At 46.5% G+C, this 27,493-nt stretch overlaps 1 protein-coding gene across 1 annotated transcript in view; it reads left to right on the forward strand.

Annotated features, from left to right (window-relative positions):
- Nucleotides 1-12,420, forward strand: part of LOC149348224 (uncharacterized) — a 32,231-nt gene extending 19,811 nt beyond the window's left edge. Inside the window, exons 2-6 of the mRNA XM_089588014.1 lie at nucleotides 2,935-3,162; nucleotides 5,207-5,466; nucleotides 6,213-6,380; nucleotides 7,748-7,943; nucleotides 8,625-12,420. Of these exons, the coding sequence (XP_089444140.1) occupies nucleotides 2,935-3,162; nucleotides 5,207-5,466; nucleotides 6,213-6,380; nucleotides 7,748-7,943; nucleotides 8,625-9,081 (1,309 nt within the window). The 3' untranslated portion in view covers nucleotides 9,082-12,420. The remainder of the gene's footprint in view (nucleotides 1-2,934; nucleotides 3,163-5,206; nucleotides 5,467-6,212; nucleotides 6,381-7,747; nucleotides 7,944-8,624) is intronic.
- Nucleotides 12,421-27,493: the final 15,073 nt, after the last annotated feature.

Raw genomic sequence — 27,493 nt, forward strand, 5'->3', positions numbered from 1 at the left:
TTATCAATAATTTTGCTGACTTTATGAGGAGAGGTAGGGGACAATATAAGCGAGTTTACCACGCTTTCACTTGGCGGGACAGTAGAAAGAGTATGCTGATGGAGGCTGCAAACATAATTTCCACAACTGATAAAATGTTCATTCAGCGCTACCAATGAATCTTTAACATTCAGACTATGTTCATTTTGAGTAACACTCAATGTGTGTTCCTGCCCATTTTTACCAGTTAAGTTTCTCACTTCACGCCAAATTTTTCTGGGATCATTAAAAATACGTGTAAATAGTTCCTCATAGTATTTAAGTTAAGTATTTAAGTTTGAGGAACGGAAAGACGCATAGGTCAGTGGACACCTCATTTGCGCTTAGACGTAAGTTCTATAGCGGCGCTGTGCACCTAACGTGTAACGCGTTGCACGGCTGCCGTTATACTCCCTAAATTGCTTCTACTGAATTGCTTGTACAAAGCCATACCCAAAATTCTGGGCAAACGGATTTTTGAACAGGATCCAGTTTATGAAAGCAATTTTTTTCATATATTGTCACATTTCACTATAACAATCAATATATACGCAGATCTCACGCCGGCAGGCTTGCAGTTTTTTTTTCTATTAACGTTTTAGCTGTCGTCAAAAGTGTTCCCCGCGGGTCTTCTTTGCCCGTCTTAACTGTTTGATGCGAGAGATGGAAACACTATAGAAGAAAGATTTTTCTATATATCAGAACAATAGACCATAGCTTCAATATTTCCGCAACAGTACCTCACAATATTCCATTATTCAAAATTTTTGTCCAAAAATGTTGGACATGTATTGCAGCTTTCGCTGTAAAATGCATGTAACAGCACAGCAAATGCGTACGCACTCAAAGCGTGGAGGCCCCGACCCCCGTCCCTTGCGCCTGCGTGCCGGGGGTGGGGATTAGCGCGCCTCCTGCATTGTTGGAACGATGAAGTTTTCAATCAATCAATCAATCAATCAATCAATCAATCAATCAATCAATCAATCAATCAATCAATCAATCAGTCAATCAATCAATCAATCAATCAATCAGTACAACACTAGATAGTTTGGCTTTCCTTCTCTGCATGTTTCATGTGTGCGTCCGGCTTCATTGCGCTGTTATATTAATTATGCCGTCATACCAACTAGTCCTGACCTTACTACATTCATAGTCTTCTCTGTCATTTTCAGTATTTTACTATAATGTCTAAAGAAAATACTGACCGGACCATGATGCGACCTGATACAAGAAAGCGGCGATAGCAGTTGGATTAGCCCTGGATGATTAATTTGCGATGTTTTTTGATTGTACAAATGTGGCCTTCGGCATAGGGAAGTTATATGCACTAATGCCGACCTGTGTCGGCTATAAATGCCTACAAGACTCGGTGTTGGCATTTATCGCCGACAAGAACCTGGATCATGTGTCCAGATTCATGCGCCTGGTGGTCGGCTAGGGTGGTAATTCTGGATGCAGAGGTGTAGCTTGTGTGGCGCTCGAAATCCAAGGAAGTTGTAAAGAAGTGATCTAACACCTCCTCTGTAGCGAGAGCGGGGCAGAAGGGGCAGGTCAGAAGAGGAGTCTGCGATTTCCAGGACGTCCTGACTGCAGGAGTGAGCGTAGCACCCACTCAATCCGCTACGGCACCTCCTCACGGCGAGTTACACCTCCGGGAAGGTTGGATACACGTGGTGGCATTAAAGCAGGCGTGGAGAGGCGGAGAAATTCTTTTCCATGCTGTATTCACCCACAGATAGCTTCAGCATAGGCAGAGGGCGCAAATACAGAAATATCCAGCGCAGATGCAGAAATATGTACTCCGGTAATTAATATAATCAAGAGCTCGACGATCGTTCGTCTGGTCAGGCATGGGACGGAGTGAATCGCGGTCACTGACCAAGTCGGATGAAATATCGACATTTCGGAACTGCGTACGGGTTCCTTGTTCACTGAATCGGACAAGAACGGGTTCCTTGTCCGACTAGTGATCAAGGAACCTGTACTCTGTTCCGCAACGTTGACACTTCATCAGACTTGGTTGTGACCGTGGTTCACTTCAGGTAAAGAAGTTGCTCCCCAGCGAAGAATCGAACAACGGGACAACGCTTTGGGGGCAGAATGCATTACCTTATGACCAGCGCTGGAACAAAAGATCAAGGAACACTGCAACGGTGTTGGTCTGCGACTGCGGGTGGTGGTGGTGGTGGTGGAACTTTATTTCCAGCGGATATAGAGGAGCGACCCGAAGTCGCCCCCCCCCCCCCCCCCCCCCCCGCTTAAACGGCGGCCGCTATCCCTTGGGCAGCGGCGGCGTCTTCAGCCAGCTGGAGGAGCTCGATCGGTGTCCCCGGGTCGGGGCTGAGCAATAGAGCCTCCCAATGATCAGAGTCGGTAATGAATCGACTCGCGGGTAGGGACTGCGGGCAATTCCAGATCATATGATTTAGATCGGCTTTCGCATCACAATTTTCGCATTTGTCTGAGTAGAGTCCATCCGAATAGAAGCTACACAATTGGGGATTTGGATAGGTGTTAGTTTGAAGTTTACGCCAGGCTGTGGCCTGTTGCTTGGAAAGCGTTTTATCTGCTGGGGGAATCTGAGTCTTGCAAGCCTGTAGTGCTGCAGGATTTCTCTGTAAGAAAACAACCTGACCTTGCCGGAGTATAGGGCGGGTGGACTGCACGACCCAGCTCGGCGGGACAGTTCGGGATTTGAAACCGCGCTGCATTGCGCAGCGCACGCTTGGTAGCAAGGCGGAAATGCTAAGTTCCCCTCATGTGTCTGTTAGCCTGCAATTCAGTCTTATAAGGCGCAGCTTCCGGGAGCGACTCTACAAATGTCAACCATTTAAAACGAATTTAGTAGATGTGAAAATGACAGGAATTTTGCTCCTTTTAACGTACTTCGTCCCCTTCCTCTTTAACGGACGGCAGGGTCCTGGGCGATGACGAGAAGCGACCGTTCATGGAGGAGGCCGAGCGGCTGCGATGCAAGCACAAGAAAGACCACCCCGACTACAAGTACCAGCCGCGCCGCAGGAAGCCCCTGAAGGGATTCGAACCTCAGCCGCCGCATCCACCGCAGCAGCAGCAGGGGCAGCAGCAGGGGCAGCAGAGGACAAAGGGACGCTCCTCATCCGCTTCCCAGGCGTCGTCATCCAGGTAGGGGAATTCATCACTGTTTTTTTCTTCTGTGGTTACAGCTAAGGTAAGCCCTGGTAGTACTTAGATTCACTTGAAGCAACTCTCTGTTTATTTATTTACTTATTTATGTTTAGAACTTACCTAAAGGTAAGTGTCGTTTAACATATCAGGGACCGGTACACGAAGTCTCCGAAGAGCATTAATAACATTAGAAATGAAACGGGTTTCATTATCTGCGGAGATTACGCAGAACGAGATTTTGACTGCCACAGATTACAGTCAGCATAACTCCAGCAAACTCTCTTTTATAGAAGTACTGTTACGATAGCGTCTAAACTATTTGTGGCTGAGCTGTGTGGCAGAGCGGCCACATCACAGGAACCTTCAAGAGAAAAGAAATTTGAGGTTGTTCCATACATACACAAGGTTTCACACAACCTTAAAAAGGTGTCTACGAAGCATGGTGTCAGCATGGTTTTTACGGCACCTTGTAAACTGTCAACACTATGCCCGATGGTTGGCAGGGTGCAGTCAGAAAGAATAGTCTGCGGCAAAAAACACCAAAATCCTTTCATCCATGTGCAGTAGGCGTGATCTACAAAATCAAGTTCACCTGTGGTCAGTTTTATGTTGGACAAACCGGCAGGTGCATAAATGACAGGCTAAGAGAGCACTCAAACTCTCTCAAGAACCGCACTGGGGAGCACCTGCCGGCGCACTGCAAAGAATGTGGCTGTTTCCCCCTCTTCAGCGGTACAGTTATTTTAGGCCGCAGAAAAGACAAGCTTCAAAGAGAAATTTTTGAAGCAGCAGTCATCCTTCGTTCGGGGACAAACACATGCGTGAGCAATCCATCAGTGACGCTTCTCAAGAGAGAATTAGAATTCCTATCAGAATGATTAGATTTGGGGCATGACGATGTACGCGTGTGTCACACGTGCCATGGGTGCTGATCATTTTGTGCCTAATGCTGTCTTCACTGCATGTTATCTTTTTTTCTTTTGTCGTTGATGAGCGCAAAGCATATATTCGTTGACGAGGGTTTCAATAAAATCAGTTGTTAGTTGGCGCTCTGTGGTGTTATTCTACGTTTTGTCCTTGTCTGCCGCGCCGAAGCATTTCTTGAAAATAGTATTCCCATTCTTTCGGAATCTACACGTACAGCTTTCGCGCCTCAGTCGCTCGAAAGTTTCTTCTTCTTTAGAAAGAAAGTCGTTTAAAATTATCAAGTGAAAGTGGTACCGTCCGATTCACCCATGCGGCATAATCCTAAAATATTTATCATCTTGAATAGTTTCTGGAATATTTTTTATCGTTGCTTGCAATATCTACACCCTGACTATATTACCACAATTTATTTATTTTTTCACATTTTCTTTACCTACTTTAATTTTTTCCTACCACCTTTCTTTCCTACTGTGCATTGGCACAGTGAATGCACCTGTTTTTAACACTCAATAGTTAAATTTTCTGGTTTTGTTTTTTATTAAAGGGACTCTGAAAGAGACTCTAATAAAGTTGCGGTATGCCTAGGACGTTAAAGTACGTCGCTTCACGAATATCTTCCAGCAAGAATTTTTTTATACGCTTTGTAGACACTGAGCTATCTGTAGTCAAAATTTGAATTTAAGCGTTTTCAGGCCTTTCGATCTCCTCCCAACACTTTCTGCACGCTCAAAGTTCAGAGCTCCTCAGCCGGCCCCGCCTCCGGGGGCGGAGCTTACTGACCCTTCGGATCTATGCGGCTTACTGGCCGCGGCCATGGTATCTGCCTGACGTCTGAACGAAATCAACCAATAGCCACCTCTCAACTTGTATACGCAGGTGCGAGCGATAGAGGAGGGTGCGAGCATGAAAAAGTCGCCGAAAAGGGCTCGCCAGCTTTCGCGCGTGATTGTGGGTTCTCTGTTGCATGTGGAAATGTATCATTTGGCTCGGGTGTTCATGACAACACAATGCAGTGATTGAGCGAGTTGATGTGCTCTCCCCTGAAGGTGTTTCAGAGCACCCTTAAAGAGCCTTCCCTCATTTCTCTCTTTCCTTTGCCTTCCTCACATCGCAGGGGTAGCCATCAGCAGTCTCAGCAGGCGCAGCAGCAACAGCAGCAGCAGCAGCAGTCACAACGGGCCGCATCTGCTTCGGAGGCAGCGGCCGCCACCGTAGATCTCTGCGTTGCCTCTTCGCTGGCCGACCACCAGCAACAACATCACCACCAACAGCAGCAGCAACAACAGCAGCAGGACATGATATGTGCCGGTGGACTGCAGCCGGTCATGCTGAACTCGGTCCCCTGCCCAACAGCCACGTCACCATACAACAGAGGTACGCAGCCGCCGTTCCATTCTGCTTCGCCGCAAGCGTGACGTCATGCCACGTGCTTGACGTCACGACGTCAGTCTAAATAGCCAACAGAGTTCTTATGTTGTAATCAGCCAAAGCCAACGCGCAATAATGAGGATTTTAAGGACAAGCCCTGTTTCTGAAAAGCACGCTTTAAACACAATGTAGAATGTGATAAAGCGAACACATGGGCAGATGCAGGCATACGCGCGAGAAATGTCTTGCGCTCGTCTTTCTGTATTGTGCCTACTCGGTTTATAAGAACGTTGAAATTCGGGCTTGTTGGTTCATACTTCGGAGCAATAGCGCAAACAGGACAAGGGACCAAGAACGAGTAGACACACACAGCGCTGTGTATGTCTACTCGTTCTTGGTCTCTTGTCCTGTTTGCGCTATTGCTCCGAAGTCGGTTTATAAGGTTTAATGTATGTATCCTCCCTAGAATCTCCGACCCGGCCTCCCTACACCCTCCTGGGTAAGAGGGTGTTATGTATGAAGGCAAGGGGCCGAGCAAAGAAAAATGGTAGTAATGGTCGTACCCAGGGTCGACACTGGGACTGTGCCTAGAATGCCCAGAAATGAGGAGATAGAGAGGAAATACGTAGAAATATTTACAGGAAAACGGGAGGAAAGACAATTGACGCACAACATTCAAGCAGTCACAAAGCATGTGCAATAAGATTAGGAAGCATGAAAGCAGTGACGACTGTGCCGCTACCCTACCGCAGGTCAGTGCGCCTCTCCGCCGACGCCGCCTACGACGCCGCAACACGTGGCGGTCACCGCCGCGGCCACGGGACGCTTCCTGGGGGCTTCGACTGCGGCGACGCTGGCTCACGACGCGCTCAGCTCGATGGCTCAGACCGGAGGCATCGACTGCGCGCCTCAGTTGCGAGGTGAGGGGCGCGGTAACTTGCCAGTTTTCAAGGGAAAAAGAGTAGAGCAGGCAGGGCAAAGAACTAAAAGTAAAGTTGCCCAGAGGGGTCTTGAAGAGACAGAGATTAGCTTGGGCAGAAAAACAAAAAATAAAATATAAAGTGCCCTGTCCGCACCGCCGTAAGGCACAACGGCCTTCTTAAAAGGACAGTGAGGACAAATTGAAGTTGGCCTTTGTTGATTTCACGAGGGTGGTTGTTATGGCTATTTACTGCTCAGTTGAAATCACGAGGGAGCGAACAAATATAGGGCACGGACAAATGGACGCCGAGCAAAAGATGGTCAGTGCCCGCCGTCCCTTTGAAGACACTGTCATGTGAAGTGGGATATCCTGTATATTCTTCTTTACGCCGGTGCAAGCAAGAAATTGAATAACGTGGAAAATTGGGCGCGTTGGTACATGTCTTGAACAAATAAATAGCAGCGCAAGGAGACGAGGACTAGACGAGACAACAAGGACGGCGCTGAACTTCCAACTTTTATTTCCAACGAATCGTGCGAACATATATGCACTCTGAACAATCCGGCGTCATCGTCAGTGCATGCGCAAATATGTCAGCTCTTTATCAAAAAGAGTGATAGAAGCGGAGCTAACACATGCTTCTCCCCGATATGTTCGCACGATTCGTTGCAAATAAAAGTTGGAAGTTCAGCGCCGTCCTTGTTGTCTCGTCTAGTCCTCGTCTCCTTGCGCTGCTATTTATTTGTTCAAGAAATTGAACTTTTGTTGCCGTACACTGTCTTGTTATGTAATAAAATATGTTTATTAGCATGTTTCTTGGCTTTCCGATGCTCTTGTTAGCATGGTTTGTCCTCCACTGTTCGGTTCAGCGCTTCTTTCATAGACAGGTGTGCTTGTTTCGGTCCGCATCACCTCCATCTCATTGGCGCTGGTTACGTTATACCGTCGACCGACCTCTGAAGCTTTTCTTTCGTTCAACTTTACTTTCTCTGTCACTCCCTTCCTTTCTCCTCCCTTTTACATGTGTCCCGTAGTTGCACCCGCCACGGTGACTCAGTGGTTAGCGCGCTCGGCTCAGCCTGTGTGCTGTGCGATATCAGTGCACGTTAAAGATCCCCAGGAGGTCGAAATCATTCCGCAGCCCTCCACTACAGCACCTCTTTCTTGCCTTCTTGCACCCCCTCTTTTATCCCTTCCTTTAAGCAGTGGTTGAAGTGTCAATGACAAGTGCTACAGCCACTGCCCCATCTCCTTCCCTTTAAACCAGTTTTCATAATTATAAGCTCCCACTGACGTGTTGGCAGCCCCGCCACACATTCTGCATGATCGTTAGCAGCCCCTGAAAACTGTCATGTAATATCGCAGGTCATGACGGAAGTGCCACAGGGCGGTCACTGACGACATGCAAGTACGGGGGTGGCGTGGATACCACTGGCACCGCGGCGCAGGCGTCGGCACACGCCGTCGCCATGACAACAGTCGACTCGTACGTCCACTTGGGCCTCAATCCTGCCGGTGGAGGACAGTACGCACCCTGCCCCGGACCATGGAACGCCCACAGGTACGACGCGCTGATTGATATTATGCAGCTTGCCAGAAAGAGCTCCATAGACATTAGGAGTTGAGTGCATTCGTTGAAAGCAAGCTTCATTCCCTAGGAGTGGACAAATCCTTACTTTTCCGGGGAGGATTGCTATGGCGAGAAGACTTAACATTTGCTGTGGCGTCTTCATCATCGTTGCAGTAGTCGTACGTTTGGTATTGTTTTGCGAACGACCCCAATACGAATCATCAACTCTAAATCGTCAACTCTATTGTGTAATATATTCTTTTTGCTGTTTTCTCCCATCCTCATGCAACATCCCGCAAGGGATCTTTGAGGAGTAATAAATACATAAAAAACGTGGGTACGCGCGGTATAGTATAAGAACCCCTCGTCTGATTACTTCCCGTGTTGTGTCACTTGCTCCAGTTTCCAGCTAAGAGGTGATGACATGTACACAAAGGAAAAGAAAACGCACAAGCAAAATAATGCATTCCACAAGTGACGAGACTCGCTGGCGCTACAAAATCTCGGTGGGTGTGGCTGCATGCGAACAAAAGGGGTTCGAGCTAAAATGAAAATGTGAAATGATGAACCGGCGGCTGTCCTTCCTAGAAAGAAGACCTGCCTCGAGCTGCCGAGAAGGCAACCCAGCACTGGGGTGGACAGCTCACTCTTTCATTTGCACTTACCCCGCAGGTTCGCCGACCAGTTCGGCCAAGATCGGTTCCGAATGGGCTCGTGTTTCGGCCGCGAAGACCACCCCCTGGACGGCGCAGCTGGGCCCATGACCGCAGCGGCTGTGGACCGCTCGCACCCGGCCAACTCCGGCGCCATGGCGACCAACGCCGGCGTGGTGGACCACCACCACTTGTACCGGAACCACAACTACGGCACCGCGGCGGCAGCCGCAGCCGCGGCTGACTTCCGCAGATCCGCGCCCGCTGGCTTCGTTGATGCCGATGGATACTGTTCGACCCGAGGAGTGCTGGGCGTCCAGAACTGCCCAGTCTTTACGCACGTCGTTCAGACAACGGCTCAAGACCAAGGACTCTTTGGCGCCGACAGCCGGACGCAGATGATGGACGCTTCTTCAGGCGCCTGTGCCTACGGGACGGCGCAAGCACTGGCGGGACACTTCCTGTCGCCACGGTAGCATCGTCGCAGTGGTGGAGTGTACAGTTGTTATGTGTGCAAGTGATACGTAAGGTACGGACGCAGTGTGGCGAAGGAGATGGCTACGTTTCCTGGGCATACATTGACTCGACGACATCGGGAGCTTCGAGAAGGCTGAAAACCTGTGTGCGCGCAGGTCCACAAGTATGGCTGTTGGGCAGGACAGTGCTGATTATCTTGTGTGGTGAATCAATATAATCATCGGCGTACAAGCTACGAGGGGGTACCCAAAAGAAACCGGACTTATTTTTGTTTGAACTTATTTCTTCACATTTTCAGCACAGACCTTCAATATCCTTCAAAGTACTATCCACTTATAATGATACGTTTGTCGAATCTTTCATTCCATTTTTCTAAACATTGTTTAAATTCATCTTTTGTGATGGTTGACAGTCCCTCCGTCGTTTTTTTCTTCACCTCAGCAACATCAGCGAAACGCTTTCCATTCACATGTTTTTTCATTCTACGAAACAAAGAAAGTAGCACGTAGCAAGGTCGGGTGAGTATGAGGGTTGAGGAACAGAGGTCGTGCCATTTTTGGTCTGAATTTGTCGTAGAGACAGGGCTGTGTGAGCAGGAGCATTGTCACGGTGGAAAAGCCAGTCACCCGTCTGCCACAAATCAGGCCGCTTCCACCGAACACTTTTGCCCAATCTTTTCAAAACATCCAAGTAGAAAGCCTGGCTAACTGTCTGACCCTGCGCAAAAAATTCTGAATGGACGACTCCTCTCACGTCGAAAAAACAAATCAGCATTATTTTGAGGTTTGGTTTCACCTGACGAGCTTTCTTGAGGCGAGGTGAACTTGAAGTTTTCCATTGGCATGATTGTTGCTTTGATTCAGGAACACTTGAGTTGTCCCCATAGCATCGTCCTTGTACGTCTTTCTTAATATTTCAAGAGTTTCCATTCAACTTTTTCCGAGCAAAAATCAGAATTTCACCGGCGCACGCTGTTCACAAAAATCAGCCACTGCAAAAACGACATTCACACAAAACAGTCGTCACTCTAAAACACTGCCTAAACTAGTCTGACCTCCTTCAGCGACGGCAATCGTCTTACTGACCCTGAAATGTTCGTTCTATGCACTCCTATCGGCAAAACGCGGTACCACAGAAGCTGTGCCGATTCAAAAAATTATTCCGGTTTCTTTTGGGTACCCCCTCGTACTTTTCTTGGTGTCACGGAATGCAACATGCTGGTAAGGTTGTGAAAGGACAGCGCCTGAAAGTTACAAGATGCGGTGCTTCGTCGCCAACTGGGTGGACGGCAGTGGCAGAGCATCAAACGATGGCTTTCTTGTCTATGTGGTCTTCGCAAAAACTTGACGAATCTTTGGAAAACTGGCAACGCCGGGATGTTCCCTCTGCTGGTCGGCGGACTGTCGCCACCACAGCACAGCGAGCGACTCCTGGCAAGACGGACTGTGTTGAAAGCTTCAGCTGTAACACGGCGGTGGTGTACCATGGTCTGTTCCAAGAATATGTCACATTTAGGCATCCGATGCAGATGCCGCAACGGCATCAGTTTACTCTAGGATTGCAACTGCCTTCCGACTCACTGGTGACATGAGATGAGTGGGGTGTTAAGAGAGCGAAAATGTGAAACGGCAGAACTATGTGACGCCAACGAGTGGACATCTTACTGATTAGACGACGTGCAACCAGAGAACAGGGCGCGTACGTACCGCACGGATTGATCACTGAAGCGTGCGCTTCCCTGATGAACTTGACTACATGTGTATCTTTATCACGAAAGTGCACTTCACAGTGACACACTGATGGGAACTTAGCCTCCTTCACATTATGTTCAGGCGATGGAAACTACAGTGTTAGAGCAATGATATGGATTAGATACGCATCAAGACTGCTTCAGCCGAAAGACGCTCCCTCGTTCTTTTGATCAGGTCCGCTGGAACTCAGCATTCTCCAGTGTTCGCAGGTCAGAGTGAAGCGCTTGCCACACCACTTTGCACTTGTGCACTCAGGCTTGTAAATATGAGGCGTCAATTGCCGCCAATAGCCTCGTATTCAGTGTAGCTCTCGAAACACATCAGGCGTCTTCTGTGGTGTTCTTTCCTGGATGTGCTCATTGCTTTTGTGCCTGTGGTTTTTACTATCACCGTTCGCTAACAGTCTACTGTCGATGAAAACGGGACGCTTTTTCTCCAGGAATGAAAAAAAGGCTTGTGAAAAGAGCCTCATGGTCCCCACGCACCGTTCATGAACATTCTCAAGTGCCTCCGGTGCTAGTTCTCAGTTCCACTGGAAATCAGTTCACGCCCACCTGCGCCGCAAGAACCGTTTAAACACTTTTAGCTGGGAACTCTGCAACGAGCCTGTGCGAGAAGGTTATCCTTCCTTATCAGGCAGACTCTGAAGTTGTAAAGACTGTGGCTGTGTACTTTGCGATTTCGACAATCAGCCGAAGACTTCTCGGCAGTGGTTCTGTGCATTTCGTAATTTTCGTCTAGTGTTTGATGAATCGTCCCTTGCACTTACGTGCTCTTCGGTAGGATTTCGAGCCGAGGGTTTTGAACGCAGCTATAGTGTGCGTTCCGTGACAGATAGGGTGAACTGCGATACAGGTTGTGCTGTGAAAATGGTGTGGTACTCAACGCTCCCGATGAGAATGTGGTCTTCTTTCGAGAGTAGCCAATGGCAACATTTCTTTCGAGCGTTGCAACTCGATGTCCGCAATTTCTAAAAAGTACTTTTTTTATTCTGATTCAGCTGTGAACACTTTTCCTTAAGGGCGACAGAGGGTAATGGCGGTTTCTTAGTGTGAGACACAAACTAAACGTCCCTTCGCCATGGTCATATAACAGTCAACGTGTACAGGCCACACAGTGGGTAAATGTATATTTCGAGGATGTGCACGCGTCCGTGTATGCACTTGACATCAAGGTACACTCTGAAGAACGATTGCGAAGATCTTTCAGCAATAAATTGCAAGCCATATGTGCCTTGACTTCACAACACGGACTTTGTGTTCGCATCGAAAAGTGCCCCACAGAGCGCTTTGCGGTTATGGCTGTCCCGTCATCGAGGCGCGCAAGTTAGTGAAAGAGCCCGCCACACGTCATCAATGGCAACAAAGAAGGGAGTGCGACTAAACAGTACCCTTGGCAAGTTGGGTGTGGTACACCGTGTTTGTGAAAAAGCTGTGCTAAAACCAAAGATTCACTCGCCTGGACTACTTTTGTGCCTGCGCATGTGCGGCTGAACCGTCCTGGGGCAACTCTGCGCCTCCCAGCATGATCGAGGTGCACCAGAGATCTCTCTCTCGCTATATCTTCAGGAAGTCTGCGCCGTGACAACACTACCACAGTTCAATAAAGGTGTGGTAAAAAAAAAATGACTCTTTGTTTTTATTACACAACGCGGTCTGTTTCCCGGACACAGTTCCTGAACCGAAAATGTTTAATACGAATCCGCCCTTTCAGCTACAAGAAGAAATATAGTACCTAGAAAGCCATAATTGATTTCTCCGTAAAGTTCAGTCTTATCAGCAGCTATGTCCGTAGATGCAATCTGCAAGACACTGAACGTAACGGGGGTGTTTTAGACTGGACGGCAATCGCAAAATTATGCGGTGCGCGCTTTCCTGTGTCCCTCTCGGTTCCTCCTTGTTCGGTGTTTCTTCTGGGCACCGTTTAAGGAGGGCTACGAGAGCGCTGTGTCCTCCTACTGTACACTCTGAGGAAGAGGGGGAGGAGGAGGATATAGAAGAGGAAAGGCAGGGAGGTTAACCGAAGAATTATCGGTTTGCTAACCTACACGGGGGGAAAAGAGTGAGGGGATAAAGAAATGAAAGAGAAAAGAGAGTGGCACAAAATTGAAGTCACTCTGACCACGAATAAGCCTATATAGGAGTAAAATTGAAGTAAACTGTTCTTTAAAGGGGCTGCGAAACACTGCCTGGGGGAATGCCGGCTATACTTCAGGTGGATTCTTTATGTCACACAGATGCTGACTTAAAAAGAATTACAGGAATCGATGCACAGGAACGGGAGTTATTCAGTGAAGAAATTTCAAAATACAAGCAAACAAAACGCTGCCCTCAACTCGATTTTGGCGGGGCTTCCCACTCCTATTTCGCTCTCCCAATGACGGCACCTGGCGCAACCAATCAAAACAGCCAGCCAGAGCACGTCGCGGAAGTTTGTACTCCATGGTTGCCTGCTCTCTGTGAGACTGGCAGCGTTGTTTCCATGCCAGAGCGCCCCTGGTGGTGTATTTTTATTTTACTTGCTTTGCAGGGCTTTTATCTAAGACAAACAAATTGTTTTTTTGATCTAATATAAAACGCAGACAGGTGACAAAATGCGTCTCTATTTATTCACACAATTTGCAGTATATTTACTGTTTGTCCGGTCATCAAGCTCGCGCCAGGTGATGTCATATCCGCTGCTAAAAACCCTCCACTGTGTGGCGACACCATCAGAACCATGAAGTTGTTTTTGGGAGGACATTAAAATATTAAAAAACGGAATGTACGCGGTATTACCGACGCTAATAGCACCATTATAACTCACTGTATGCAATCAACAGGCAAAACAGTTAACTAAGATTGTGTTTCTGGGCCCCTTTAACGAATGCCTTTTACGGGCAGGGTCTCCTGCCGAAGTCGTAGGGAAGATTTCTACCACTAAGTGTGCAGTATGCTTGCTCTTGGCAATGGTGGCATATTCCCACCGCAAAGTAGAAAAACGATGCAGTTAGTGATAAGAGGAGGCTTTCAAATGCGACTTCGGAAGCCTTGAGGTTAACAAATAAAGGAGGTTGTAACTTTGGTTAAAATGTCCTGAACCGCTAGAACTTGGCATGTCACACGATGGTTCATAGCCTGGATCACATCACCTGCTCGCACGGTGTGAACCCGTCAGTGGCAGCGGCTATTCCATGCTGGAGGACTCTAAGGTTAAAGCGTATTATGCCGCATGAATCACACTAACCATCTGTGAATTTTTTTACTGTCGCGTCCCAGAGGGTAGGCTACGCCATCACTCACGTCACCAATTTGGAGGACACCGATGTAACGTTAGCTGTGACAATGCGATAACATAAGAACCTCGCTGTAAGTTGTCATGCACGAGTACGCATACCATACGGCGAAGAGGGATTTCTCAGCGTTTTATGCATAACCTAGTACATTGTAGTGCTTTACCTTTAACTGTTGTCGTGAAAAACGCAGGCCGCTAAAACCAGCTGTTCTTTCGTATTAAAAGTTCGAATTGGTGCGGGCTGTAGCTGCAGCTACTGTGCCTGATACCAGTGGCTGTAATTCTAATATTTTAATCTCAATATATTACGCTATGACGTGAGTGGTGTTGCCCCTAATTATGCAAAACACCGTCCGTCAGGAAGTTTCCGTCCGGAAACGAGTTTTTCGTATAGTGACTCGTGCTTTAACTTGTGACTATCATAAGCGGAAATTTCTGCGCAGGTTTCAGGTGTTGAATGATATGTACATGCTTTAAAAAAACACGAAGAAAACGTACAAAAGAAATGACGGAACCTCCATTTCTCCGCCCCACAGGTGAGTACTGTAAAGACACAACTATTTTACTCTTTCCTCTTGAGTGGTGTTCGCAAACCTCTGTTCGTGGTCTGAGGGCCCACGAAACGCACACGTCTGGTCACTATTGCCACCTGTTGGCGGTTCAAAGAAGCAGGCGTCGCGAGTACCTCCAGTGGACCAAGGCACACAGAGATTAGGGCTCCGAAAATAGTTGCCACTGAGAACGTTGAGTACTCTAAACGGAACGCTGGGACTGAAAAACTATGTAAGATAGTGTTTTCCAGCCTGGAAGGAAAACAACAGTTTACGACTGACAGCCAGTATCTGAAACACCAAGATATGCATATATATGCAAAAAGTAGTGATTGAGAATTTGGACTATGAGAGTGAAATAGTTCTAACGTGAAGAACTGCGAGGTTGGATTTGCAGGTGCTCTGTGAAAAATCTCGGCTGTCCCATGGCTTCGTCGTGTGACCCAGTATTTGTGGCCGCTCAGCTTCAATAAATGGCCTCACCCACGGTGATCCAAGACGCACTGAACGCTTTAGGCAACACTGGCGCGGCATTTTACAGCTCTTGCGTCATGCACAATGCCGAGTCCGCTCCACAGATGAGTTACAGGCTCGAACTGCCTCGCATTATATTGGGAGCCCTGATATGCTTATGCTGGTCCGCATACCTCTATGCTTGAGCAGCAACCGATAACCCGCTCCTTGCTACGGCAGGGCTGTGTGTACACTTGAACACAGTTGCCAGCATCGCTCTTGCGGCAACGCATACATAAGCCGTTAGTCACATGAACTGTAGGCGGTTAAACAGCTGCTTATGGAGGCTGTTTCAGCTATGTACGGCCGAGGTTAAAAAAAAAAAAAAAAACATCAAGGCGCTCTGCTATTATTCGACTAAGGCAGGGTTTTAGACAGTCGTATTGCACAGGTCCGCATACTTTTAAAACTGCGGTTGAATTACTAGCTAACTAACATAGGAAAAATTTGCTGACTGATATCGTTAAGTGTAAAGCGAAATTTTCCATCCAAAACTTATAGCGCGTATTGAGAAATGTTCTTAGCAGTCGTTTCCATGTGACTTATGTGGCGTTCCCTTTTTCGTGTTTGCCGCCGCGGTGGCTCAGTGGTTATGGTGCTCGGCTGCTGACCCGAAAGACGCGGGTTCGATCCCGGCCGCGGCGATTGCATTTCTTTGGAGGAGAAATTCTAGAGGCCCGTGTGCTGTGCGATGTCAGTGCACGTTAGAGAACCCCTGGTGGTCGAAATTTCTGGAGCCCTCCACTACGGCGTCTCTCATAGCCTGAGTCGCTTTGGGACGTTAAACCCCATAAACCAAACCAAACCAAACCTTTTTCGTGTTCATGATAAAGCTGGTGGGATTTAAAAGTTGTCACATGACCATGCATTCCTTCATCGCTATGTAAGTGCCTTCAAACGGTACTTACATGCGTGATTGGTTTGGTTTGGTTTATGGGGTTTAACGTCCCAAAGCGACTGAGGCTATGAGAGACGCCGTAGTGAAGGGCTCCGGAAATTTCGACCACCTGGGGTTCTTTAACGTGCACTGACATCGCACAGTACACGGGCCTCTAGAATTTCTCCTCCAAAGAAATTCCAGCCGCCGCGGCCGGGATCGAACCCGCGTCTTTCGGGTCAGCAGCCGAGCACCATAACCGCTGAGCCACCGCGGCGGCCTTTACATGCGTGAGTGTGTAATGGTAATGACATGCCTGAAAGAGTCACACGGCCCAGTTTCTTAACCCCACTTTTCTCCACAAAAGCGAGGAGCAGGGAGGGAGGGTCAGAGGAGGCGATCTTCACTCGCTCGTCAAGGAAGTTGACATGTCCAGTATTCTTGGGCAAAAATTTTGAGTATTGGGATATTGTAAGGTACTGTTGTGCAAATATTGAAGGTAATTATTGTTCCATTCTTTCGATGCGTAGAAAAAATATTTCTTTGAAAGCTTTTCCATCGATCGCATCGAGCAGTTAAGACTACCATAGAAAACCAATGGGGACCGTTTTTAACGATGGCAAAAACGTTAGTAGCAAAACGCACAAGACTACCTATATTGATTGTTATATTGAAATCTTACAATGTATTCTCATGGAATACAGGGCGACAGTTCTCTGACAGACAGTAATGATGATGAGGATGATGATGACGTCCTCAGTCTTAATGGGACAGACAGTATTCGGCAGCCAGCAAGCCCGAGACTCTTCAACGTTGTCATCTTCATGCATCACCTGAGAGCACCAGGTGGCAATACGAAAAATTTACCTTCATAAACTTTTTCCCGTTGAAAGATATTTTTGTCCAGAATTGCTGGGTATGACTCGGTGCTCTGGAACCGCAACACATCGACCGAAATCGGTCGGCCGACGTCTGTAACGTCACTCTGAATATGCTTTTATTCTATTTCTATTATATGTCCACGACATTGGCACTTGTGTAGAGTCGACATGTTGCCGCCGGAATGCACTATCGGTAGAAAAACTTTACGGGAGACGTGTTCTCCAGAAAAAACGCATCGTAGCGCTGCCTCACGACCCAGTCGCTTGGTATTGCTGGCCGCGGATGAAGCGTGCATGTCTTCTCATTCCTTGACACATCTAAGGTGACTGTATTACTTGACTGCGCAGAAAAATATTGTTTTCGCACATTTACGTCCCGTAAACTTTCGTTGCTATTACCAATGCCGGCGCACATTAAATGTTTCTTCGGAAAATCAAGGACCCTCTCATTAATGGTGAAACTTCTTAAAATGTCTACCAAACCTTCTTGTTGCTGTTGGTACCGGTTTATGAGCAATGTATTAAGCCTGATCTCACGTGTTGGAGCGGTGTATGCATTGCCCATATTTAATGTTGATAGCTCTGTGTTTGTGCATTTTATGCATCACGTTATCAAGCCTCGTATACATTTTGCATCCCACTCCTGTACGAGCCTGAAAATCAGTCTTACAGTATTGTGAAATAAAAGCTCTAAATAAAGCGGAAATTCTCAGTAATGTGCCACAATTTCATGGCCCCTGGACTGGCGCAGAAACCCGCTGACCCGCTTTTTTGAGACGGAAACCTCAGAATCGAAACCGAGTGGTATGTTCCTCTCGACGTCGTTACTTTTTTTGGAGTGAGTAGCATGTAGTCGCTGTAACCTGACACATACACACCCGGATGTTTGAACGAAACAGCTGCCCTCTTTTGTCTCGCTGTTCTTGTCAGAAAGCAGTTTTTTTTGCGCTTTAACAAACGCTACCTGTTCGCGAGGGAGACGCGACAGGCTTATAGTAATGAATGCGACAGAGCCTTAGCTGCAAACACCTGCCCGCAGAGGATCACCTCCGGTTCGGGAACTCTGTTGGTCGTTACGTACGGAAAGTGCCGGCTCCCGACATGCGTGCTGTGTAGCTTGCGTTGTGGAGCTAAACCATCTGACATAATTTGTCTTGCAGTTTCATTTCATTTCGTTTTTATTCCCTTAAATTTCCTTTTTCAGGGGCATTTGTAGAAAGAGCGGTTAGGAAGGAGTAACAAACCTGGTGGCTATGTTTCAGGGAAGTATTGAATAGTTGTATGTTTCGAGTGCTCAGCAAAATCCGGCAGCGGGTCGCGTTAACGCAGCGTTCTTGATGCAGCGTTTTAACCACGGCCACACGTCTCATTAGGACGAGTGCGTTCGCCTAATCAAATATATAGCACCGCTGGCTTGGGCTGTTGCAGCTATCAGTAGGCGCACGCCGCTGGATCCACCAAAAGGTCGCTTTCGCTGCACAGTAGGAAAAAATACGCCCTGTAGAAAACGACCCCTTTTCGAACACTTTCACGTTCACCAAGGCCTACTTCGCTATTTTTCTCTCCTCTCTGCTTGAAAAAAAAAAAAAAAAATCACCGGCCTTTTGCTAAGTTGTGCAAATATGCCGGGTTATACCACATAAACGTGCAATTAATTTCTTAACATATTTAAAAGTTGGAAGGTGCTAAGCACCTGAATGCTGCGTCTTGCCCTGTGTCACGTTTTTCCGCACTCTTCCTCACATTCCTGAAGAAGGGAGTATGTATAAACGTACGCTGTGGGCGGCAGAGTCACGTGACGGACGATGCGGTATCTGCAGCTGACTTGAGACAGGCTTGACTGGAGATCAATGGGGAAGGCCTTTGACCTACGGTAGACGTAGCAGGGCTGGTGGTGATGACGCTGATAAATCATGTTTGACCCAGATACACAATGAGCGGCTGGCACTTAAAGCCTAGCTCAGTGGACAAGTTGTTATTCCAACACTGTGAGGGACCAGTGCTGTTGGGCTTAGCAAAAATATGCTTCGTCCAAAGGAATCATTCTCAAACATTCTGGCAGAAAAGTGAGAGAGAAGGAAATATGCCTGCAATGACCGTAAACCTTGTATTCCTGAGACAAGCAGCCAGGGAGGCATACATATATAACGCTGACGGTGGTGACAGGTTTCATGTACCTGTGTCTATTTTCGTGCCTGCCATTTATTTTAGATGTCCGTTTCATTCGTCACCGTGCAACGTCAGTTACTTTCTGCATTCCAATGTAGCAGTAAAAACAGCGGGTAGAGGACATGTGCAGTATGTTATGTAATGATTGTGCACCGAAGAAGACCTGACTCACATACCCTCGCAGTAACCCTGGGATAAAAAAAGCAGGATGTTATGAAGAAACGGAAGGCGTGGTAACTGTCTCAATGTGGGCGGACGCCTGAACCGGGCTGCGAGGAAAGAAAAGGTGAAGGATGATGAAAGACTAGAGAGAGAGAGAGAAAGATGTTGCTACCATCGCTGTAGTGATGTGAGTGAAACGATGAATCGTACCTCTATCTCGCTTGCCATTGGCTGAGATGTCGACATTATAGTAGCGCAGATCCCGCGCCGTATCTGCCATAAAGAGACACAAGGATTCTTGCTGTGACAGAGCGAAGCGCTCCTTTCTTACGATCCAGTATTGTCAGCGACCAGCTTTCGTCGACTTCAGCATTAACTATGGCTTTCGTCGTCGTCTTCGTACCTCTTTTACTCCTGGCTTCCATAACCTCTGGAACTACCTCCTGGATCTGTGAGTAATGGTTGAGAAGACCGGAATGTTCGTTGAGGCGTTTGATGCGTCATATAGCAGAAAAGGTTCATTCGAATATTTTATAAATTTTCAAGTAATAAATGTTTTTCACACCATGCAGGGAAACTCATTAATGAAAACGTGATATAATTGCAGCCAACATTGCAGTCACCAGCGTGAGGAGTACTTTCGGAGAGAACGGTCTTCCTCAACAGAACCCTTTAGCCTCATTATCGACCGGGGGCTGGATACCACATCCTGAAGGTGATAGTCCGATTTTCCTTACGAACCCAGAATGCGACGAGAAAATCGCGTACCGTTGATGTGGTTATTCTAAAATAACCGTTAAGGCTCCTTTATCTTGTCTTATTGCAAATAATTCAACCTATTATTTATCATTATATTGCAACTTTACATGTGATACCCTGCCAAGGGTCGCAAGGACAAAGCAGTGATATTGGAAGGAATACTGCGATGAATTTTCGTTTCTTTTGCATCCTTTGGCGCAAACTTTCACTGTGCAAAATTTGAGCGCGTAATCCGCTTGCGCGTGTTGCGTCGTGTCACCGATTGACTCCGTGATTGACACCGATTGACGTCGCGTCACCGATTGATTCCACGCTGATCATGATATCGCGAGGTGCGAAAAATAATCAGAGAGAAAGTAGTGGTTGATATCATAGATATGATTCAATTATCCATGGCTGCAATGCGCGAGTACGTAGGATCATTCAATATGAGTGGATGCGCAAGCCAATAAATTAACCGCAAGATAGAAGCCTTTTTATTTTGGTGCTGTCAAAGTAAACACAAGTGACGGTGACCTGCATTCTGTGCTATCGGGGAAAGAGGAACGAGACAAACAAGGAATCAAATTCACAGCGGATGGGAAAATTAAGAAGTCTTCAAGCTATAACAGATTAAATTTTAAGCTTCATGGCGTCCAAATGAGTGCTGACATTCGGTAACTTGCCGTTATCTCTTCCTTCAAATTTTCAGCTTCCTGCATCGATGTTAGCATCAACAATATATTGGAAATCGGTAACGTGAGTATTCAGCGGTTGCGTTTACCACAATATAATAGTGCCAACTGCTTCCTAGTTTCATAGATATTAATTCTTGGTGGCAGGAGAAAGCTAATATCTTGGAAAGTAGTGCTCCGTCGCAATAAAGTTTCCCTCTCTCTCTGTCTGAGGTCTTCGTCAAGAGAATATTTATACTTCAATAGCTGATATTTTTTTTCTTGTTCGTTTTAGTCCTGTACATGCGGTAAATGGAACTTACTCTTTTTAAAACTTTATTGTTGATTTTTTCCAGTGTATCGGTACTACTGCGAACTTCTGTGGCAGTGCATCCGTAAGTCCATCTTGTGTGCATGCAAAAGTCACGGAACACTATACTGCTGCTTTCATTATATAATTGCGTTGGGGCATCGTAGTCTCATTTTTTTTTGCGTGTGTGTCTTATACGATTTCTTCACCAAAAAAACTTTCAGCGTCTTATGCCCCAACATCTCGTTGCTGGTTCAATGTTTTTCTTGCAGGAAAGCCGACAAACTGTCTATAATTTAAAAAAAAAAAACAAATTAAACTGATGTTCCTTACACACCTTTCAAGTAGTCGGTCCCCCTTCCCTCACCTGAAAACAGAGTACACGTCGCGATAAGGCAATATTTTGTGCATGCCATATTAACGTAATATTAGGCACCCGTGTTTTTCATCTGAGGCAACGTGGAGGTATGAAAAGGCATTCAAAATCCAGCTGTAAGCATATTTGGTACTTCATTTAAAAGTATGCATATAAAAAAACTTTGGGGTGCTTATAACCTTGAAATCTTTAATAGCCTGAACATAGATTGGGGGTTTGGGGGAACATAGATTGGGCACGAGAGAAATAAATGAAAACAAAAGCGCACAAGTACAACAGGCTGGGGTTAGTAGACAGTTGGTCATCATGTAACAGCAGCGCACAGAACGGGACACTATGACAAAAAAAAATCAGGACTAACACTGGCGCTCATAATAGGGAACACGCTGTTCACCGAGTGGTAGCTCCAATTAGGTTACCTGCTCTTTTCTTATTCACCTTGGATTAGAGTGTGTTTACTGCAATGACTACGACATACCGTATACCACTCGCTCAGTCTCCTCAGGGTAGAATGGGAGCAGCGTTGAGTAGGTGAACGTCCGAATAATTGTGTGGGCAGCCCCGGTTATCCAGTGACGCATGCACAGTTGAGAAAGAAGCAAGTTATAATCATAAAGGTGGAGTGGTCTATTGAAAGACATCCGCATAACGCACCTTTCTCGTTGGGCCCTACTTGCTTGCAAGGAAAGAAAACAGGTGATGACTTTGTCGAAAGAGTGCGGACATTCCGAGTACTATTTGCCATCAGGTTCTGGTAATGCACACTAAATTTCTTTATTTCTATATGTTAACTATATTCATATTTATGTACAACTGCATCGGTAACTTTTACAGTCTTGTGTAAACACTCGCGCACATTGCGATTCAATGAGCACTTATGGCATGTGCGATAAATGCGATGATCACAGCAGCGAATACGAAGGCCATTCAGTGAGGTGCAAGTTCGAGCTTTTATTGCGAAAGCAATACTACTCCTAAGAACAGCCTTTCGCGTAGCGGCGGCCACTTGGCACGTGTGACCAATGACCCCTGGCATCATACTATGCCTAGTGACGTCACAGCGTCACGTCATACCAGGAGCGAGAGACGGGCTACGAACTCAGCTCATCGGGTAGCGGCGGCCGCTTGGCACGGCGCGCCGCGCTCCTCCCGCTAGAGGCGCTAGTGACGTCACAGTGTGACGTCATACCAGGAGCGAGAGACGGGCTACCAACTCGGCTCGTCGCGTAACGGCGGCCGCTTGCCACGGCATTCCGCGCTCTTCCCACTAGAGGCGCTGCATATGCAGTATAAAACAACTGCTTTCGCAACCTATCAGGCTTAACCAAAGCTAAGCTCCCGCCAATTTTTTGGTATTCCATTAGAACGCCTTGTACAGTAAATTATAAAGAATTCCTGGCCTGGTGCTCGACTTAACCAGGGTAAAATTCTTGGGAAATGGGTCTTTGACCACACCTTGAGTAATCAAAAACGCCTTGTGTCATGACACCCTTTGGCCGCAGATGCTCTTGCGCCATAAAAAATCACTATCATCATCATCGTCATAATCACATTATAAAGAAGGACAGCAGAAGGCAAAACGCACGGGATGAGCACTGTATTATTCTGAGTTCGCTTCGAAAGCGATATCTCTTAAGACTCGCAACAATCATCAGAATAGGAAAACATGCAACAATTCGACAAGAATGAATGACAATTGCAGCCGTTTATAGCTGCACCTTCTATCAGAGGCATGATGGAAGATGTGGGTAAGATTTTTAAGCCCAAACATGTCGTCTAGAAATTTAACTACACTCACAGCTGAAATTGGAGTGGAGGGAAGTAAACTCTCTTGTTTACGCTCATTTGAAATTTTCGCTGGAGAAAATTGCGCCATTGTGAATTATTTCTTTGGGATGCAATGACAGCAGCGTGGCGTAAGTTCACGTGGGCCTTAAATCTTTCACTCTCTTTTCTGGGCTGCAGACAGGTGGCTTGAGCGCGGGACTCGCTGATTTAACCAATGTAAGTTTTATGAGTTCTTTTCTTCGTCTCCTCGCTTAAGTTATGCACTGCGTCTAGACTACAATGATTCTTTGCCTGTTCTTGAGCTCTCTTCTAATTCACGCCAAAACCCTGTACAACAGTGCTTCAGCGTAAACTTTCCAGTAATGTCTTGCGACTTCTTGCCGCACTTATTAATCAAATCCGTACCCATTCTTCTTCTAGAATACCCCTGCAATGGCATTGAACGAATTTCCTTTATTCCTTCATTTAATTTTTGAGAATATCTCCACACATATCGGTAAAAATTGTTTAGTTTAGTTTAGTTTAGTTTAGTTCAGGAGGTTTAATGTCCCCAAGCAACTCATGCTACGAGGGGCGCCATAATGGAGACCTCCTGGTAATTTTGACCACTTGGTCCGGTAAAAATGGCACAAAGCGGGTGGTACTGATTCACGCTCATTGTAGTGGTGGCGAGATGGTGATGGTTATGAAATACATAGATATCATTACAAAGATTACCCCGATGATAATGATGATAATGCAGATTACGGTAGAAACTGAGATGGTAGATCACATTATTTCACTGCAGCATTTGTCTCCTTTGTCGACGGAAGCGCTACTGTGTTGGATATGAGAGCCACGAATGCTGGGAGCCAAGACCATCCCACCTAGTTTCGGTGTTGTGATACTTGGTGCCAAACCGCTAAATGAAACAGAATTATTCACAAAATTGTTAACCCGTGATTTGATGGTATGATATATCATATGGTCACCCGGCATCGAGGTGATACAGTGGAGGGCGCTGGCACCAAGCACTCACCTTTTCAGTTGGCGAAAATGGGGAGGGTAAGGGAGGAGAGAGACGCCTACACTCCCACCATAAACTTTCTTAATAGTCCAGTGGTCTTAGGGAAAGCCTCCAAGTTGGAGTAAATTTCGTAATAATGAAGTAATTACTCATTAGCATCCACACAAGCGTTGCCATATGGCTTGGCATATGTGCAGCTTTCACAGAAGCTCCATAGGTGAAAAATTCGTCCTGCTCTAGTGACCAACTTTTCATTCAACTGCACAACTTTTGTGAAAGCTCTATAAAAATCCTTGTAGCTATATGGCTGTGGTTGGGTGGGTGCTAATCAGTGATCACTCCCGTACTGCAAATTTTCTAATCGGTCAGGTTTGCTAAGAACCGCTAGCCTTCCCTATCCAAAGAGCTTAACTCAATAGACCTCTCATCTCTCAATAGACTTTCGTCCGTTTTCTGGGACTGTTGCTTGCCGCAATTATTTTTTTTGCATAGCAGAGAGAGCCAGCACAACCAGACAATGACAGACGCTCTACAGCAAGAGCTGTTACTGGCACCCCATCCTGAGCAGTCGCGTAATTGAAGCCCTATATAGTAGTTGTAATTGTGGCAGAATTTGGCAAGCCAAGGCAAGACAATTCAGTGGTTATGGTGCTCGCGGCTGCTGACCCGAAAGTCGCGGGTTCGATCACGGCCGCGGCGGTTGAATTTCTTTGGAGGAGAAATTCTAGAGGCCCGTGTACTGTGCGATGTCAGTGCACGTTAAAGAACCCCACGTGGTCGAAATTTCCGGAGCCCTCCACGACGGCGTCTCTCGAAGCCTTAGTCGCTTTGGGACGTTAAACCCCATAAACCAACCAACCATCAAAACCCAAGACAAGAGAGAAAAGTAAAGAAAGAAGAACATGAAAGAAAATAGAGAACAAGAAGAAAGGGGGCAATCTAGACGACATCACGCCTCTCGCCGAATGTTCTAGCTCAGAACAGCAGATTGGGCTTGTTGGTTTTTCATCCACAAATAGCAGCGCAGAACATGCTCCCGTCTCCGTTGTGCGCAGGTACTTGAGGTTTTAACTCAGCCGTAACCTAGTTCAGCGAGTGCTTCTTGGTCGTCTGCTCACACTGCCTCACTTCGCTGTATGTGACCAAGAAGCCCAATGAAAACCATTAATTCATCAATCTGTTTAGCACTTTGTCCCCTCTCGCGATTACGCCATCGTAATCCAAATTTCTTTACCTGAAACCCGTATCCTTGTTCGAGAGCGTTCTTACACTGCCTTGCTTTTGAAAAGATCGGAGTGCATATACTGTACGTCAAAATATGTTTTTGCAGTGTGCCATACAAGGCATCTACAAGTACGGCTCCCCTCAGGGAATCATCAGGACAGTGGCGCCTCTGATTGCGGTAACAGCTGACCACGACATTCGCAGTGAGAATCTCCTTTTTTTTATTTTTTTTTTTTGAACGGGCATTGAATTTGAAGGGCGATGCGTGGTAGCCCACTTTATTTCTTGTCGTTCTTTCTTCTTTCGAACCACACTTCAGCCGGCGTGAATGTTACTATGTTAGCTGGCCTCAGCCTCTGCGATCCAACCAGCTGCATCAATCCGCTAATCAGAAACGACTCCTGCGACGGCGCCATCAAAATCGGGCTTCCAGCCGGTGCCAAAATTGTCGAGGTAGGTCTCCACACAGCGCGCAGCTTTAGCTTGCCCTTATATGCTGCTTTTTTTTTTACATTTGAAGGCAAGCAGTGCGTTAGTAACTGTTTTTTGCCCAGGATTAACAGACGAAGGATGGAAGATAGCAGCGTCTCCTTCGAAACAGTTTGGTGGCAATTGCCACCTTGCTCGGCTTTTTTGTTCTTTATTTTTTTTTAACTGCGTTATAAACTGCTCTTAGAATTCGTCATTTTCTTTAAATACTTTTTCAGTCATACACTTCCAACCTTATGCCACATCTCTGCTTTTCAGCCGCCAATCCTCCAATCGCTTTTTGCTAACTTCCACTGCAGATTTATTTACATGACCATTGTTATCTCCAAACCCTAGGGCCTAAGTCTAGGGCTCTAATGGCTTTAGCTGTTTGCTGCGCAAGCTGAACAAGCTGTCTTCGCGGCCTCCCACTATAAAGTTGTGGATTTTGAATTTTTAGGGCGGCTTACATGATTTGGCAAGCCCATGTAGTGTGATACAATGCGAAGGGTTATCCGTATACTGAAAAACCCAGTAACCACGACGACTTCGCTCCGAAGTGAGGAGTCCTGCTTAGAAGCCCGCCACCATGTTGGAAATGCCATCCCTTCGCGTACTCAAGAGGCCACGCCTGCTATACTTTTTAAAGCACGGAGCTTGTTTTTAAATAGCGTTTTGCGCATGCGCCCTGCGAAACACTATTTTTTAGCGTATGTCATCACGTTGGACTGCTTAAGCTATACTAAAGCTACACAAGTACTAAACTTTACCACTGCTAAAAGGATGTGCGAGAAAAAATATGGCAAAAAAAGGTAACATGGCTACCTTCTGAGAATGGGGGATTTTAGTCTTCAACAGTGGACACCACTACCACAATATGTAGTCCAGCTTCACACACACTAAAATAAGCATTAGCATGTGGAGTACTGGACATCAGCAGAGTTTATGTATATCATTAAGCTCTCTTAATCAAAACTTCAAAAAAGCAGTACTCAAATGAAGGTGACATATCTTACAGGCTGCAGCTTGGGCCAATGCTTGAGGTCTGCAGTTGTATATAAAAAAAATCCTACAGTCAGGCTTCCTATGAAGAGTGAATTTCCTAATTTTATCCCCGAAATTGACTTGTATCATTTGTTCCAATAACGCTTTTCTTTTTACTTCCACATGCGAGCAGTGCTTCAGAACCACGGCCATGACGTGTTTGCCCGCATCACCGACCACCGTGAGCTGCCATTGTCCAAATAACTTTCTTTTCTGCACTGAATTACTGTCAGATATTTTTGTAATAGCGTCGCCAAATTCATGATGCCACTGCTCCTTAACGTTAACCCGTACCCAGGTCCTCTTGCCTGGCACTTTTTTGCCACCATACAATTGTCTGGAGAGCCAATCACGATTCAGCTGTCTATTTTGTGTTATGGTTATTTATTCGATGAAGAGTAGACTATCTGAAGTTGCATTTAAATAGTTGACCTTAAAGAGCAGCGTTGAATTCTCATCGCTGTAAGCTTCCAATGAACGCCATTTCTCGGGTGACATAAAAAGTTAAGTCAGTACGTAGGACACTGATGCGCCACAATTCCCCAGTTCACTGCATCGTAGCCTCCTGTGTTTTTATTTCATTTTTTATTCTTATACAACTGCACG

This window comes from Amblyomma mixtum, chromosome 4 (assembly GCF_055824585.1).
Source record: "Amblyomma mixtum isolate Tamu chromosome 4, ASM5582458v1, whole genome shotgun sequence".
Lineage (NCBI taxonomy): Eukaryota > Metazoa > Arthropoda > Arachnida > Ixodida > Ixodidae > Amblyomma > Amblyomma mixtum.